At 33.7% G+C, this 15821-nt stretch overlaps 1 protein-coding gene and 1 pseudogene across 4 annotated transcripts in view; both read left to right on the top strand.

Moving 5' to 3' along the window:
• Positions 1-15821, top strand: part of NCKAP1 (NCK associated protein 1) — a 100630-nt gene that overhangs the window by 56234 nt on the left and 28575 nt on the right. For all 4 annotated transcript variants that reach the window (XM_059394301.1, XM_059394299.1, XM_059394298.1 and 1 more), the window contains 5 exons: positions 5977-6122; positions 8427-8559; positions 11891-12010; positions 12588-12727; positions 13623-13754. In XM_059394301.1, the coding sequence (XP_059250284.1) occupies positions 5977-6122; positions 8427-8559; positions 11891-12010; positions 12588-12727; positions 13623-13754 (671 nt within the window). The remainder of the gene's footprint in view (positions 1-5976; positions 6123-8426; positions 8560-11890; positions 12011-12587; positions 12728-13622; positions 13755-15821) is intronic.
• On the top strand, positions 9008-9097 carry LOC132014629 (U2 spliceosomal RNA; annotated as a pseudogene).

Below are 15821 nucleotides of genomic sequence, written 5' to 3'. Positions count from 1 at the left end.
TGTTTTAAGATTTTATTTATTTATTTGACAGAGAGATCACAAGTAGGCAGAGAGGCAGGCAGAGAGAGAGAGAGGAGGAAGCAGGCTCCCTGCTGAGCAGAGAGCCCGATGCAGGATTCGATCCCAGGATCCTGAGATCATGACCTGAGCCGAAGGCAGTGGCTTAACCCACTGAGCCACCCAGGCGCCCCTAACTAACTATAGTTTTTACCTCATAGAAGAAACAGTTTTCTTAATTAAGATATAATCAACATATAACAATATATTAGTTTCAGGTTTACAACATAATGATTCATTCATATTGCAACATGATCATAATAAGTCTAGTTAACATTTATCACCACACATAATTAGGAATTTTTTTTCTTCTGAGAACTTTTAAGACCTACTTTTCTTAGCAACTTTCAAATATGCAATACAGTTTTACTGATACAGTCATCATACTGTACATAACATCTCCAGGACTTACTTATTTTATAACTGGGAGTCTGTAACTTTTGGTTACCGTCAGCCATATTGCCCAACTCTGGCTCCCCACCTTTGGCAACCAGCAGTCCGTTGTCTATTGTACATTTAGTTTTAAGTATTTGGTGTTTTTTTTTTTTTTTAAATTCCACATATAAATGAGTTCATTTGGTCTTTGACTTACTGTGTCTGACATTCTTCACCTAGTATAATGCCTTCCGGGTCCACCCATATTGTCACAGGTGGCAGGATTACCCCATTCTTTGGTTGGAATAATATTCCCGTGTGTGTGTGTGTGTGTGTGTGTGTTTACACCACCAATTCTTCATCTGTTTATCCATTGATTGCCACTTAGGCTATTTCCATGTCTTGGCTGTTGTAAATAGTGCTGCATATGAACTTGGGTTTATAGATATCTTTTTGAGTGAGTGTTTTCATTTCCTTCAGATAAATATCTAGAAATGGAATTACTGGATCATATGGTAATTCTAAATTTTTGAGGCATCTCTATACTGTAGACATCTCTATACTGTAGACTGTATACTATATAGACAACTTTATAGTGGCTGCATCCATTTACATTCCCACCAGGAGTGCATGAAGGTTCCTTTTCTCCACATTTTTGCCTTGTGTTTTTGTCAATAGCTTTTCTAATAGATGTGAGGTGACATCTCATTATACTTTTGATTTGCATTTTCCTGATGATCAATGATGTTGAGCACCTTTTCAAGTTCTTGTTAGCTATCCAGATCTATCTAGATGTCTTTATGAAGGAACAAGAACAAGCATCCAGCTCACAGGCTGTAGTTTACTGTCCCCTGATATAGTGCCAAAAGCTTCATTTTTCTGAAATGCAGAAATAAATGGTAGTAGACTTTAAAAGTTTTCATTTAATATATGACACATAAATAGTTTAGAGGACTTTTTTTTTTTTAAATTTTTCTTTAGAGATCACAAGTAGGCAGAGAGGCAGGCAGAGAGAGAGGAGATGCAGGCTCCCTGCCAAGCAGAGAGCCTGAAGCGGGGCTCGATCCCAGGACCCAGGGATCATGACCTGAGCCGAAGGCAGAGGCTTTAACCTACTGAGCCACCCAGGTGCCCCAGTTTTAGAGGACTTTTAAAATTCAAGCTTAAAATCTTTGTATAACTGTAAATTTCATAATGAAATTTAATTCCCTGTAAATTCTTCTAGTAATTATGTGAAAACTGTGGCGCAGTTTTTCAGTAACTGAATATTTTTAAAATATGTATATTTTAAAATAATAGTAGTATGTTCTCATTATAAGATGTCAGAATACCCAGAGGTAAAGTAGTTTGTACTTTTCCCACTTTCATACCTCAGAAATGCATTTAATAAGTGGTTTATATCCGTTTAGGTGTTCAAATAGTAAATGAAATTGTAATATACACACCCATGGTTCTGCAATTTAAATTAATTTTTATTTGTTTAATTAAAAAGTAAAATGTGTTGGTAGAAGAGATTTTTATCAACCAGTATGTGTTGGTGGAAGAGATTTTTAGATCAACTCAGTCTCAGGAAGGATTCCTAGAAAGAGCATACCTTTCTATTACCTGAGGTAATTCTGCCCTTAGGTTCCTTCCAACCTCAAAATACAAAGGAATTTTTCTCACACTTGTTCTTTGTTCTATGGTTGTATACATTTGGAGATGATTTTATAAGTGAGGCTACTAGTATTAAGTAACTTGCCTGAGTTTGCAGAGTTGGTTAGTGGGAAATCAGGGAGGAACACTTAAAACACCACCACGCCAAAATATTAAATGTGTATATATAATAGGTTTTTTTTTTCCCTTTAAAAATAAAGTTTGGGGTGCCTGGGTGGTCCTGGGATCAAGCCTCCCGCATCGGGCTCCCTCCTCTGCAAGGATCCTACTTTTTCCTCTCCCACTGCTTGTGTTCCCTCTCTCGCTGTCTCTCACTGTCAAATAAATAAAATCTTAAAAAAAAATAAAGTTTAGATATTAACATTTTATTTTAACAAAAGCTGTGAAACAGTATAGAACTAAGAGCATATAAAATGAAAATAAAAAGTGAAATTGCTGTGCTACAGAATGTACACATTTAAAATTTGGAGAGTCACTCATCATTAAAAAGCTTGAACTATTTAAGTCTCCTGCTGTCAGTTTGTGAGAGTGCCTAAACCAACATTTGGGTTTAGAAAATTTTAGAGAGTTAAGGTACATTTTGAATTTGCCCTTATTAAATACTTTTGGGATTATTAACTTACTCATTTGAAGGATTCACTTGAGAATTTATCTGTGTTTAGTTATATGGCAGAATATAAAACATTTCTGTAGCATTAAGAGTGTAGAACTGGTATATCTAAGTTTTTCTAAATTTTTATAAGATTATTATAATAATATCACCTGCTGTATGATTCTTTCGTGTGTTGTATTCTTGCTTTTATTAGTTTGCTAGGGTTGCCCTAACAGTACCAAAGCTGGTAGCTTAAACAACAGAAATTTATTATTTTATAATTCTGGAAGCTGGAAGTCCTAAATCAATGTGTCAGCTGGGTTGATTCTTTCTTAGGGCTATGAGGGAAAATCTTTTCCAGGCTTTTTTCTAGCTCCTGGTAATTTGCTGGCAAACTTTGATGTTTTGGCTGGTAGATGGGTCACTCTAATCGCATTGTCCCTGTCTCTATACAGTCTTCTGTGCATATCTCTGTGTCCAAATTTTTCCTTTTTTATAAGGATTCCAGTGATAATGGATTAGGGTCCACTCTTACGACCTCATTTTTAACTTGATTGCCCCTGTAAAGACCCTGTTTCTAGATATGGTTACATTCTGAGAAACTGGGGACTATGACTTCAGCATATTTTTTGTGGACCCAATTTAACCCATAACATTGCTCATAATCATGAGTGGGACATATAGCCACTTTTCTACTGCATAACTCTTAATTTTTAGTGACAGTGGGCTAAAGCATACTAAGGAAGAAAATAGTGGGGCATATAAGTAAGCCAGAGAAGTCTTGTCTGAGGGAAAGGATAAAAATGTAAGTTGTGAGGTAGTAACCAGAATCCAGAACGTTAGCAGAGGTGATGAAGAAAAGTACCACACCTACAGACTAGGCCATAGGATTCCAGAAATAAAATATTGAGCAGTATTATATAATCTGGAGAAGAGTACAGATCTTCTTTTAAGGGTGTTATAAATCTGGTTGTGGAGACAGGCATTAAAGATAATGAAAAATTAAATAGCAGTTGAAAATTTAAAAGATTAACTTAAAAGATGCTGCTGGCAGAATATGATTATAAATTAACTGTAGTTTTCTTAGAAGGAAGAAAGATTTTTTCAAGTTGGAATTGCTAATAATGATTTTATAGAGAAAGCATCATTTTGCCCATTGAAAGATGGGTAGAAATTGAATAGGAAAATAAGCTTAGACACAGGAAAAGGGCAAATAACGAGGAAAGGACAAGTAAAGAAACTTTTTAGTGTTAAATATTACTACAAGAAGGAACAAATCTTTACAAGAGTGATGAATGATCTGACTCAATGATCAGATATAAGGATAAGAGTTTAGTATAAGCACATGGCCAGACAGGTACACAGATATCAGTAATTCTTGAGTATTGCAGGACCAGAAGGGTAAGCCTTTGGAGAATTTTAGAATTGCGTTTTGCCTTCAACTGGAGTCCGAATTTAATCCTTAAGTCATTGGTGTTTTTTAGGTCATTTTGATTTTTCTCCTTTTTTCTATTCTTTGAGGAATTCTTTGTCCATGTATTTTTTGTCATTTTTTTTCCTGTTTCCTCAGGCATCTCGTTCCCTTATGTATTCCCTAGTCTCTTAATTATCTTTGGTTACTTTCATTTATCTTCTTCCCTTCTGTCATTAAATTTACTTAGGTTGTTCTTACCTTACTTTTATTTAAACCTTTTTTTTTTTTTTTAGATGACCTGTTTTCTCTTTCATTGTTGTTAAATACTTCAAATGAGTCTTTTAAATTAATTTTGTCATTTTGTCACCATCCATGTTGTAGCCCCTTGCCATTGTAGGGGCTGAGATTTGATTTTTATACAAGGAAATAATTTTTATACAAGGAAATAATTTTTATACAAGGAAATAATTTTTGTACAAGGAAATAATTATTTAGTCTCTACTGTTTGATAGAAATTGGCAGAAGACATGGGGCCCCTGCATCAAGGACAAAGGATTTTATTCATTGCACAGGAAGCAGCATGAGCATCAACATATATGTATCATTTTTTTTTCTCTAGCTTCCATGACCCAGATGAATGCTATGTATGCAGTAGGTTTCTGTTGCAGCTAAGGAACACTGAATTTGATGAACCCTCTGTTGTATCAACAGTAAGCATACTAGCTCTTTGATCCAGAGGTAGATACCGCCTCATTTCCTCAAGTTTTACAAAGTACTTGCAAGTACAAAGTACAAGTACTCTCAGAAATGGCCTGAGTAGTTGAATTCTTACATATCGAAGATGTGTAGGCACACGTGAGATCCATGAAGGAGTATCTCACAACACCAGAATCCTGGCCATCATTCATAATTCTTCTGTTGCCCGCCTATCTAATGATTTCCCAGATGAAACTCTTTTGAACTACCACCATTGTAGAAGAGACCATCATAATCCTGTCTGGATTATTGCCACGGCTGCCTTCTATTCCCTTTCTGTCCACCTTTCCCTAGTTCCCTCCTCCACATAGAATAATGTTTCTAAAACACAAATTGACCACTGCACAGAACCTTTGGTTCACCAAAAGGTTTAAATTCTTTAATGTGTTTTGCAGGGGTCTACATGATCTGGTTGAATCTCTTCTTACACCATTTTATTTCTCCTCTTTTCATTTTAATTGTAGTCATAGTGAACAGTATTTATTCTATAGACACTCTTTCTCTTCTTGTTTTGTACCTTTCTGGAATGCCCACTGTCCGTGGACAGATTTTTCCTCTTGATTTGGTACCCTTATAGTAGAATTTATTTCCCTGTACACCCATTGTGATGGTTTTGGTTAAGTTCTATCACATTGCTCAACCTACACTAATTTTTACGATTTTCATTTCTTTTCTAGAATTCATCAATTAGTACAGTATGTTTTAATTACTATAATCTAAAACCTCAGTGAATTAACATGTACAATCTTTACTTTCATGTGAGTGTATCACCTGTATTTTTTCTCTCAAACTAGATTGAAAATTTCTTTCGGTGGATCTAGCTTGACAATGCACTGTTTTATACTTTTGATATTATAACTTCTGTTCCTTTGGGGTTCTAGATGAATGACCCATATATTAGATTTTACTTTATTGGCAGTAGTATTTCTATTTATTTAAAGAATTTTTTGATAGGAATTTCAAGTTTGAGTCACTATTGACAGCTTTAAAAAGGTGATGTTACTGATACAACATCAAAATAAAAATCAAAAAATTTTTGATAATGTGTTTTTTTTTTTCCCTGTAGAATGTCAAGGGTAAAGTCATTGGTCTTTGCTTAAACTACTTTTGTTTTTTACTTTCACAGGCATATACTAGTGTTTCTAAGGCTTCACTTGGCCTTGCAGATCACAGAGAACTTGGAAAGATGATGAATACAATAATTTTTCATACAAAGATGGTAGATTCCTTGGTGGAAATGTTGGTGGAAACATCAGATCTCTCCATATTTTGGTATGTGGTAATTTTTTTTGTATCAGAATTTGACATTTTTAGTATGTAAAGATACCTTTGTTTATTGTTATTATGATAGTGTTGTCCTTGAGACCATTCAGTAATAGTCTTTAAAAAATATATTTTATTTATTTATTTGACAAACAGCGATCACAAATAGGCAGAGAGGCAGGCAGAGAGAGGGGGTGGGGAGGAAGCAGGCTCCCTGCTTCCAGGTGTCCCTCAGTAACAAACTCTTAAGAATAAAGGGAATAGAGGGGTCTGGCTGGCTCATACAACTCTTGATCTTAATATGGGTTTGAGCCCAATGTTGGATGTAGAGATTACATAAAAAAAACATAAAAGTAAATCTTAAAAAAAAAAAAAAAAAAAAAAAGGAATCGTTGACAACAAAAGGAAGTCTACCAAGTAGGGACCTTTTTTTTTTTTTTTTAAATTCTATGTAAGAGCAGCTCTTACTGTTGTGAATTTATTTTTATACTTTTTTGTGTGGAGGTAAAAAACTGTCACTTCAGATTGCCTTAAGATCCTCTTTTGCATCATTAGATTAAGGAAAAAAAGTTGTGACTCAGGGTTAAGTAGAACAAATGTCGGAAATAAAATAACAAGTAATTTCACTCTGTAGTAATTAGATATTAATGCTATGATGATGTGGTGACTACTCCCTCCATTTTCCTCTGTTTTCCTTTGTTCCTGTCATAGCCTCTTTAATTATTTTCTTCCTTCTCTTTCTCTTTTTTCTTTTCAAAGATTTAATTTATTTGTTTGACAGAGAGAGAGATCACAAGTAGGCAGAGAGGCAGGCAGAGAGAGAAGGGGAAGCAGGCTCCCAACTGAGCAGAAAGCCCAATGTGGGGCTCGATCCCAGGACCCTGAGATCATGACTTGAGCTGAAGGCAGAGGCTTAACCCCCTGAGCCATCAAGGCGCCCCTTTTTTTCCCTCCTTTTCCCCCCACATAAGGTGGTCCTTGAAGGAAGTTCAGGTCAGGTTTTTGGTTTTTTAGTGTCTACCATAGTAGGTGTTTAATAAATGTTTAAATGAATAAATGAACTTGATTGTGATCAGACCAATAAAGAGTAGGACCAGGTTTCATACATAATTATTCTGGCTCCAAAGCTGGGCAGTATCAACTCTGTATCATCTTGGTTTTTTTTCCCTGTATGGAAGCTAATTGGAGTAACCTAGTGTGTCCCTTTATTTCTACAATGCTGAGAATCTCAATGGATAGTGGTAGTTGTTTGTGTGTATTGAGAAGCTGTTATTACAAACAGCTTCTCATTTTTTTTTATTTTGGAAGATACTCCAGTCCACATTGATTTGGGCAGTTTGTTAAGATAGCTTTAATTAGCAGTATTGCAAAAGAAATCCAAATTACCAGATAGGGAATGCATGAGAGGTTTCTTAAAAAAACTGAAACAAAACAAACCAAAACAAACAAACAAACAAACAAACAAAAAAAACCTCTGAAACATAATTTGTCACTGAAACAAAATATATCACATGACAAATTTGCAAGAATTTTAAGATTATTTGGAATCCTATACTGTTGTCTGACTTGAAAAGAAAATGGAACATTTTATGTTTACATGTATTTGAGCTACAGAAAGGTTCCTTTTGGTAAAAGGAAGCTACTGCAATTAAAAAATCCTGTTCCCCTTCCTTGGAAATAAAAATACTTTGAGTAATGTTTAAAACTTGTGATTTTCAGTCATACTTAACTTTTATCCCTAAGTAACTTTTATCTATTTTTTTCTCATCACTTTCCTATTTTATCTGTTATATCCAAAATAAATACATGTTTACTACTTCTGGTTGTCTTACTATTCCAAGATGTACTACATTTTATTGCTCATATTCTTTTATGTTTAATATCTCCAAAATCGGGAAGTAATTTGAAATTGATGGTACAGCATTGTTTAATTAACAGTGTTTTTCTTTCTTAGTGGTACAATAAAATAGTGATGTTTCTTACTAATTGATAGTGACTTGCCTTTGATAAGATTTGGTAGTGTGAGATTTGAATGTCCTGTATTCATAAGCCATAGATATGGTTTATTTTTTGTTGAAGTTTTTTATTTTAAAACTTACTATTATGAAAATTATATTTTTATTACTCTGTAATGATTGTTGGTATATAAAAGATACTCTTTGGAAAAATAACTACTCTCTTCTTAAGGAAATAAAGGCTACCAGTTGATAACTTTTGTTCCCTGGAATCCAGTTAAATTAACTAAGTATTATATCATAAAATTTTTAACTGTAAAAATGGTGATTCTAATTTTTAATTTGTTTCCTCATATAGTTTTTATAGCCGTGCTTTTGAGAAGATGTTTCAACAGTGTTTGGAGTTACCCTCTCAGTCAAGATATTCAATTGCATTTCCACTACTTTGCACTCATTTTATGAGTTGCACACATGAACTGTGTCCAGAAGAGGTAATTTCAGGATAGTACTGTGATTTATGTGGTATGCAGAGTATACTAGCCCAAACATGTAGCTGGCTAGATTTCATAATTACCTAATCTAGCTTCCTACCTAATTTCTCTTTATGCAGAATCAGAACGATGTTTGAATAGATTAAAATAAATGTAGTGTTTATTTGGATGGATGGATAAATGCACATACTTATTTTTAAGAATATATCATAATGTCACTTAGAATTACATTTATTAAATGACAGGTCAGGTATTCATATTTATGGTAAAGTTATATACAGTAATTGATTTTGTATGCTTACTTTTTCTCTTAAACTGTTAATTGAAAAGAGTTGAAAATTGAATGTATAGATTACTGACTAAACATAAGCGTGTCAAAGTGGAATTTCACTCACTTGTTAATATGATAGATATGGTAAACAAAATTAACATTAGCATTTGTAAGACAATTGCTTCTTGGCCTTTTGGCTAAGATCAAGTGTAGTATTTGTAAGACATACACACAGACACACATAGTTATTAAATAATTGGACTACTCAGTATTTTTATCAGTAATAAGTATCAAATATGTACTCAGTATTTCTTCTGATCTTTAAAGAAGAAATGTCACTTTGTAAGTGTGGTGAGACTATATATTAAAATTAAATGGTCTGTTTCTTTATAGTTTAACTTAGTGTTGAATCTCTTAGAACTACAGAACTTGGAGAAAAGAAACTGACAAGCAGTAGCATTATTACTATCTTGAAACATTAGGTAACATCTGTTGCAGATTGTATTCCATTAGCGCTTTGGAAGCCAACTCTGAGACAAGGTTAACCTGCAGGAAGTTTAGTAGGGACTGCTTTTAGGGTTGTTACCTGTGAGGATATCAACACCACCAAATTTAATACTTTTATACAGTTTTTAGGTATAATAGATTTTATCCTGAAGCTTTATACCTAAGATATAGTATTAACTCTTCATCATAATCATCCTTCCCATTAAATTACCCATGAAGTCCTCTTAATTTTATTTGTCTGGTTTCATTTCTTGAATCTGTCTTCTACTTTCCGTTGCTTTGGTCACTCTTGTAGCTCAAATTTGCAATACTCTTCATATGTACTCCTAAATAGTTCTCTTACCTTCAGTATTTCTGCCTTTAAGACTGTCTAATACACTGCCACCAGAGTGTCTCTTTCCTTCTTGAAGAATCCTCAGTGATTGTCTCTTGCATATGGAAAAGGTAAAAATTTCTCACCCAGGCATTTAAATCTTCAACAATTTGCACTCTGTTCTTATTTTTTTTTCTTCTAAAAAACTGTGATTAAAATCTATCTGTATCTGTCTGCATACAGACAGATAATGTTATATATGAGCTAAAAGTGTGCCATGTGTTATTTTTAAATGTGCAGTACAGTGGCATTAATTAATTTCACAGTATTGTGCAACCACCACTAATATCATTTCCAAAACTTTTGTCATCCCAAGCAGAAACCTTATAATTATTAAGTAGTAATTTCTCATTCTTCTAACTCTTGATATCCTCTAGTCTGTTTTCTGTCAAAAAATTTGGTTAGTCTAGGTGGTTTATATGGGTGGAACCATGTAGTATTTGTCTTTTTGTATCTGGTTTATTTAACTTAGTGTATTTCTAATGTCTCCCAGATTTTTGTCTCCATCCCAGAGCTTTCAGATCTTGATTTTCTGGATATTCTGCTGGAATTTAGGTATTTTTAGCCATCTGAAATGTAACATGTCCATGATACTCTGCATGTTACCCCATCACCATCCTTTGAAGCCTTTTCAGGCTTCATATATCCAAACTCCTACCACTTATCATTATTGTCAAAGCCACATCTTTTTTCCTGCATTACTGTTGTAGTTTCCTAAGTGGTCTTTCTGCTTCTGACATTGTTCTCCCCAAATCTGTTTTCAGTATTGTCGCCAGAGGCTGAGGCAGATCATGGAGAGAGTTCAGTTGTTATTTTCATCCAATTTCAGCATTTCTGAGCATTGAAGGGGAATAGTAATATCAGATTTGTATTTTAAATAAGTCCAGTAAATTTGAAGAAATGCTAATTCAGTGTTTTGTATTGTTTTGAGGAATAAATGATAGCAAGGGGTTCAAGAGTCAGAATTTGATTAAATAAAACCCTGAATGTTTATAATTTGAAAACTTTCCTTAAGTAAAGTGAACCAATATTTAATTGTATCTGAGCTGGGGATTCCTTTTGATTTGGCTTCCTTTTAAAGTATTCAGGGGCATTTATAATAAAATACATTAAAATATCATGATAGATCATCTAGGAACAGTTACTTTAGCTGTTTAAGTATTTTTATATTCTTATATATTACATTTATTTATATATTTTATATTTACATTTATATTTGTATATGTATATTTATGTTGTATATTTACATTTATTAGCAACATAGAAATACCATATGTAAACTGTATATTTGTTATGTAATTATGGAAGATCTGGTAAGGTAAACTTTAAAAAATTTCTCTCTGTATGAAGTATAAATTTGGAGTGCAGAATTTTATGGCATTATATACTCAACTTTCCAGTTATCACTGACAAGAAAAACCTATTAAATTATTATGATAGCCACCAAAACTAAAGGTTTTAGTTACAGAATCCTGTAGAGAGAGATGGATGAATTTGAGTGAGTATATGTCTACGTACACATATCTAATCTCTTGAAAATTAAAATAATGCTCCCTGCCCACCCCCCTCACCCTCCCCACCCCCGCCAAGTTGTGTTCAGAAAATGCATGGTTAGCTTTTTTTCTCCTCTGGTTTGGAGTTGATTTTAGGGAGTTGAATGCTTTTTTCTTTGTTTTACTGACCTCATGTCTAACAATTTTAATTAAATATTGAAGCTTTTCTATAACTAGGAAGTTATTTGTTGTGTCAAGATCTTATGTATGTGTAATAAATATATATGTGTGTTCATGTGTGTATCAGTTAAGATTAGAAAACATTATTCTAAATGTGTTCTTTCACATCCTCTGTTTGATAGTTTAATTTTTAAGACCCAGATGTAGGACCTTGCAAAAACTGAAAATTAAGTTAATAGTTTTTCATGTAAAAGAAAATACCAATACTCTAAGATCCCTCTAATCATACTTAAAACTTGTACAGTCACCAAATACTTTACATCAGCTATATAAATACAATATGGTAGGTTAGTTGTTCCAAGAGATAAAGGTGATCTAGAATGTTCCTTACCCCCCACTCCTCAGTGTACAATAGACTTTATTTTCCATGTTTATTTAAAAAATATTTTAATTCAAACCGCTTTCTTAATAACTTTTCTTATTGTTGTTATTATTCTGCTTTGACAGCGGCATCATATTGGAGATCGCAGTCTTTCCTTATGTAATATGTTCTTGGATGAAATGGCCAAACAAGCTCGAAATCTCATCACTGATATTTGCACAGAACAGTGTACTCTTAGTGACCAGGTAATAATTCACATGTTTTCTTACAGACAGGAAAAATAACTGTTAGCCAGTTATTTTTTAATTTTTCTTTTTCATTAAACTCTTAGTAAATCTCATTACCTCACTCTTATAAAACTCCATTTTTAGGTTTTTAAAAAAATTGCCACTGTCTTTAGGATTACTTACTGTTTAAAAGACAACCTGTAGCTTGGTGTTCATATACCTTCCTCATAGCTCAAACTGTCTACTTCACCCTGTACTTGATGCTTTTTACCACCTAGTAGTTCTCACTAAATTTTGAACTTTTCCTTCCAGTAAAATGTTCTCATTCTTTGCTTGCCTAGTCTGTTTTTACTTATCCTTTAAACTTTTGCTTTGATAATAACTTCCTCTATGAAGCTTTCTTCACATAAGATTTACCTGTTTTCTCTTTTCTACCAAACTGTGTGAGCTCCCCAAGCTAGCTAGGTGAACTACATCTCACCTTAGTGCTAGATGGTATTTGCTACATTGTCTGGATTCACGTAAGGTTTGCTTAAATTGTTAGTGCTTTTTCAAAATAATTGGTTAATGTAAGATTTCATTTCTTTTTAAATAGTTGCTACCCAAGCATTGTGCCAAAACCATTAGTCAAGCAGTGAATAAGAAGTCAAAAAAACAGACTGGTAAGAAAGGGGAACCTGAAAGGGAAAAGCCAGGAGTTGAGAGTATGAGGAAAAACAGGCTGGTAGTGACCAAGTAAGCCATCCACTTTTATTATATCTTTTTGTTACAGGTAGAAGTTTTTCATTTTTTGTATGGCATTAGTACTGAGGGAATGCTAGTAATTGTAAATTCTTAATTTCTCATTTATTATTATTTTATGTTTGTGAACTCAAATAGTTAATGCTTATTTCCAAAAACAGACTTTGGATTTTTGAAGAAAATTCATGTAGTAGGTAATATTTGCCTTTACTAAATACTTTATTTGTATATTTTATTTATACTTATATACTTTGTTTGTACTGAATACTTTGTCTATACCGAATACTGAAGGCAAAGAATTTGTCTAAAAATTTGGGGGGTATGCTATAAAAGCAAGCCATAGTTTTCCATTTCTTTAAAATCAGATAGCCTGAGACTTTATTTTGGTATGCATTATATTAGAACCTACATCAATTTTAGAGTGAATATATCAGACTAGATATTATTAAAGATTGTGTGTTTGTTTGGAGGGTAGGAATGGTGGAGAGTAATACATGAACATATGTTTTGTTTAAATTTCCTACTTAATTGCTTTTTTTATGTTGAGCAAGCTGTTGGTTATTTTATAGACAACTTTCTTTCTCTGGTACAGAGACTATAGCAAGGTTTGGAAATGATCGTTTTTATGAGCATGTAATAGCTCTTATTTATATTAAATCATTATAGTCATTATCATCTGAATGGAGAAACAAATGAGTGATACTGTCTTTAAAAAGCTGCTCTCATGTTAGTAATGTCCCTTAGGGTTTTGAACTTGTCAGTTTAGGAAAGAAGAAAACTGAATTCTGCAATTATTATCCCCCAATAAGGTCTGATGTGTTTATAAAAGTAATTTTGTATTGCTATGGTGAACTGTTGAAAATTTTATTGTTTATTAATATTTTTTCAGCCTTGATAAATTGCACACTGCACTTTCTGAATTGTGTTTCTCTATAAATTATGTACCAAACATGGTAGTTTGGGAGCATACGTTTACCCCACGAGAATATTTGACTTCTCATCTGGAAATCCGCTTTACTAAGTAAGAAAGACTATAAACTACTTTTGTTGGTTCAGTTAATGAGTTTGTCATGTTCTTCATATCCATACAGTGTTTACTTTTATGAGGAAAAGTATTAGAACTGATACAGTACGAAGAGTAATGAATGGGGAACCACAGAGAATAGTGAACTAGAAATTACTTAAGTTATTCATATTCTTGTCCCATACTTGTTATTAACTAGTTGTAGCACTGGATAAGCCAGTTACTCTTTGTGTGCCTTAAGTTCCTTATAAGCTAAATGGGAAGACTGGAGCAAATTAGTGTATTTCACCTGACAGGTAACAACCAAGTAGGGTCATGAGGTCAATGTATAAAGTTGCAGTCAGTGTTTAAAAAAAGAAAGAAGAGGCAGGGAGGAAAAGAAACAGGGAAGAATAGAAGAAAAATATCCATGCACTGCACGTGAATATAAATACTGCTCTTGAAACTCTTCACTTATACATATGTATGTTTGTACTGATCGTGATGCGAAATGCATATCTTTTAGTTGGTTACAGTTAAATGTTTAAAAACATCAGGACTAGGTGAATTCTTATCTTCTCTGAATTCACATGTATGCTCTTAGACCAGTAGAATTCTAGACTCTCAAGGCATTCCTAATTAGAGATTTTTAAGTCTTACATAATATGTTTCTTGAAGTCATACTGTCTGTGATATCAGAAACCTTTCAATTTTAAAAATGTTGCTCCAACCTTTTTTCTAAAGTTATACACTTAATTATTGAAGAAAATGTCAATTGATTTGAGAAGTTTTTCTTGGAAGGCCTTAGAGCAATTTATAAAACAAAATTTAGCCAAGGATTTTTCACAGTTTTATAGTCATTAACAAATAGTATTTGTACCATATGCTTGACATTGTGTTAAGTACTATAAGTAGTAATGAAATAGTATAAAGCTTAGAGCTACAGTTCATGAGAAGACTACAACAATTGGAGAGCAAAATAGGAGAATATATAAGTGGCATTAAATTGTGTGTTAAGTCATCAGTTAGCCAGGTGTTTAAGACTCTCTGTTGCTTTCCTTTAGTAAGGCAGGCATCCTGACAGTGAAACCCAGAATAGCATTTAGACCAAAAGGTTATTATGCACTCTGGTATTTATTAAATATTCTCAACTTGGTGGGGGTTGTTAGAGTGGTGGGTGGAAGAGAGGGTTCACTTTCCACTCCCTTTTTTTTTCTCTGTACGTAGTCTGGTCTGTTAATCCACAGAGAAACAGATACTCGTTTAACAAAACATCTACTTAGTTACGAGAATCAAGGCCAAGCTGTAAACTTGTTTACCTGGGAAAGATTTTTATGCCAAAACAAATAGCTCGTATTAGTTGGTTGATATTTGCTGATCACTTGAGCACAGTTTTAGGGCTTTAGGGGTTATATACAAAGATAGCACCTACTAACCTTGAGTTGGTCTTCTGGGATTTTTTCTTTTTTAAAAAGATTTTATTTACTTATTGGACAGGCAGATCACAAGTAGGCAGAGAGGCAGGCAGAGAGAGGAGGAAGCAGGCTCCCTGCTGAGCAGAGAGCCCGTTGCGGGGACTCCATCATGACCTGAGCTGAAGGCAGAGGCTTTAACCTACTGAGCCACCCAGGTGCACGTCTGGGATTATTTTCTATTGATGGAGTTTGTCGTTCTCTTTAAGGATTTATCCTTAGAGATGCAAGTTTAAGATCTTTACATATCTAATGCTTAGGGAGTTTTAAAGATGGTAAGATAGAGGTGGTCAATGGAGGGAAAAATCAGGTTGGAAAATATTTTCAAAATTTGTGTTTCCTTTTAGGCGTACAGTTTATTGGGATATAAACATAATGCAACTGTGTTTTATGTGCTGCCAATGATTAAAAAACCAAGAAGTTTTTTGTTTATTGCCTTGTTTTAACTGTCATGCATTTTGTTGAGTGGCAGCACGATAGGCAGATGTGGGCTTAAACCCTAGACCCACTACTTCCAAAAAGAGTGAACTTACTCAGTTTCCTTGAGTTCTGAGCCTTAGGTTTTTGTTTTTTTTTTTTTAAATTTGTGAAATGGTGGTGATAATAACTATAT

This window comes from Mustela nigripes, chromosome 3 (assembly GCF_022355385.1).
Source record: "Mustela nigripes isolate SB6536 chromosome 3, MUSNIG.SB6536, whole genome shotgun sequence".
Classification (NCBI taxonomy): domain Eukaryota; kingdom Metazoa; phylum Chordata; class Mammalia; order Carnivora; family Mustelidae; genus Mustela; species Mustela nigripes.
The sequence above is the reverse complement of the archived record's forward strand: the minus strand, read 5'-3'. Positions and strand labels throughout refer to the sequence as shown.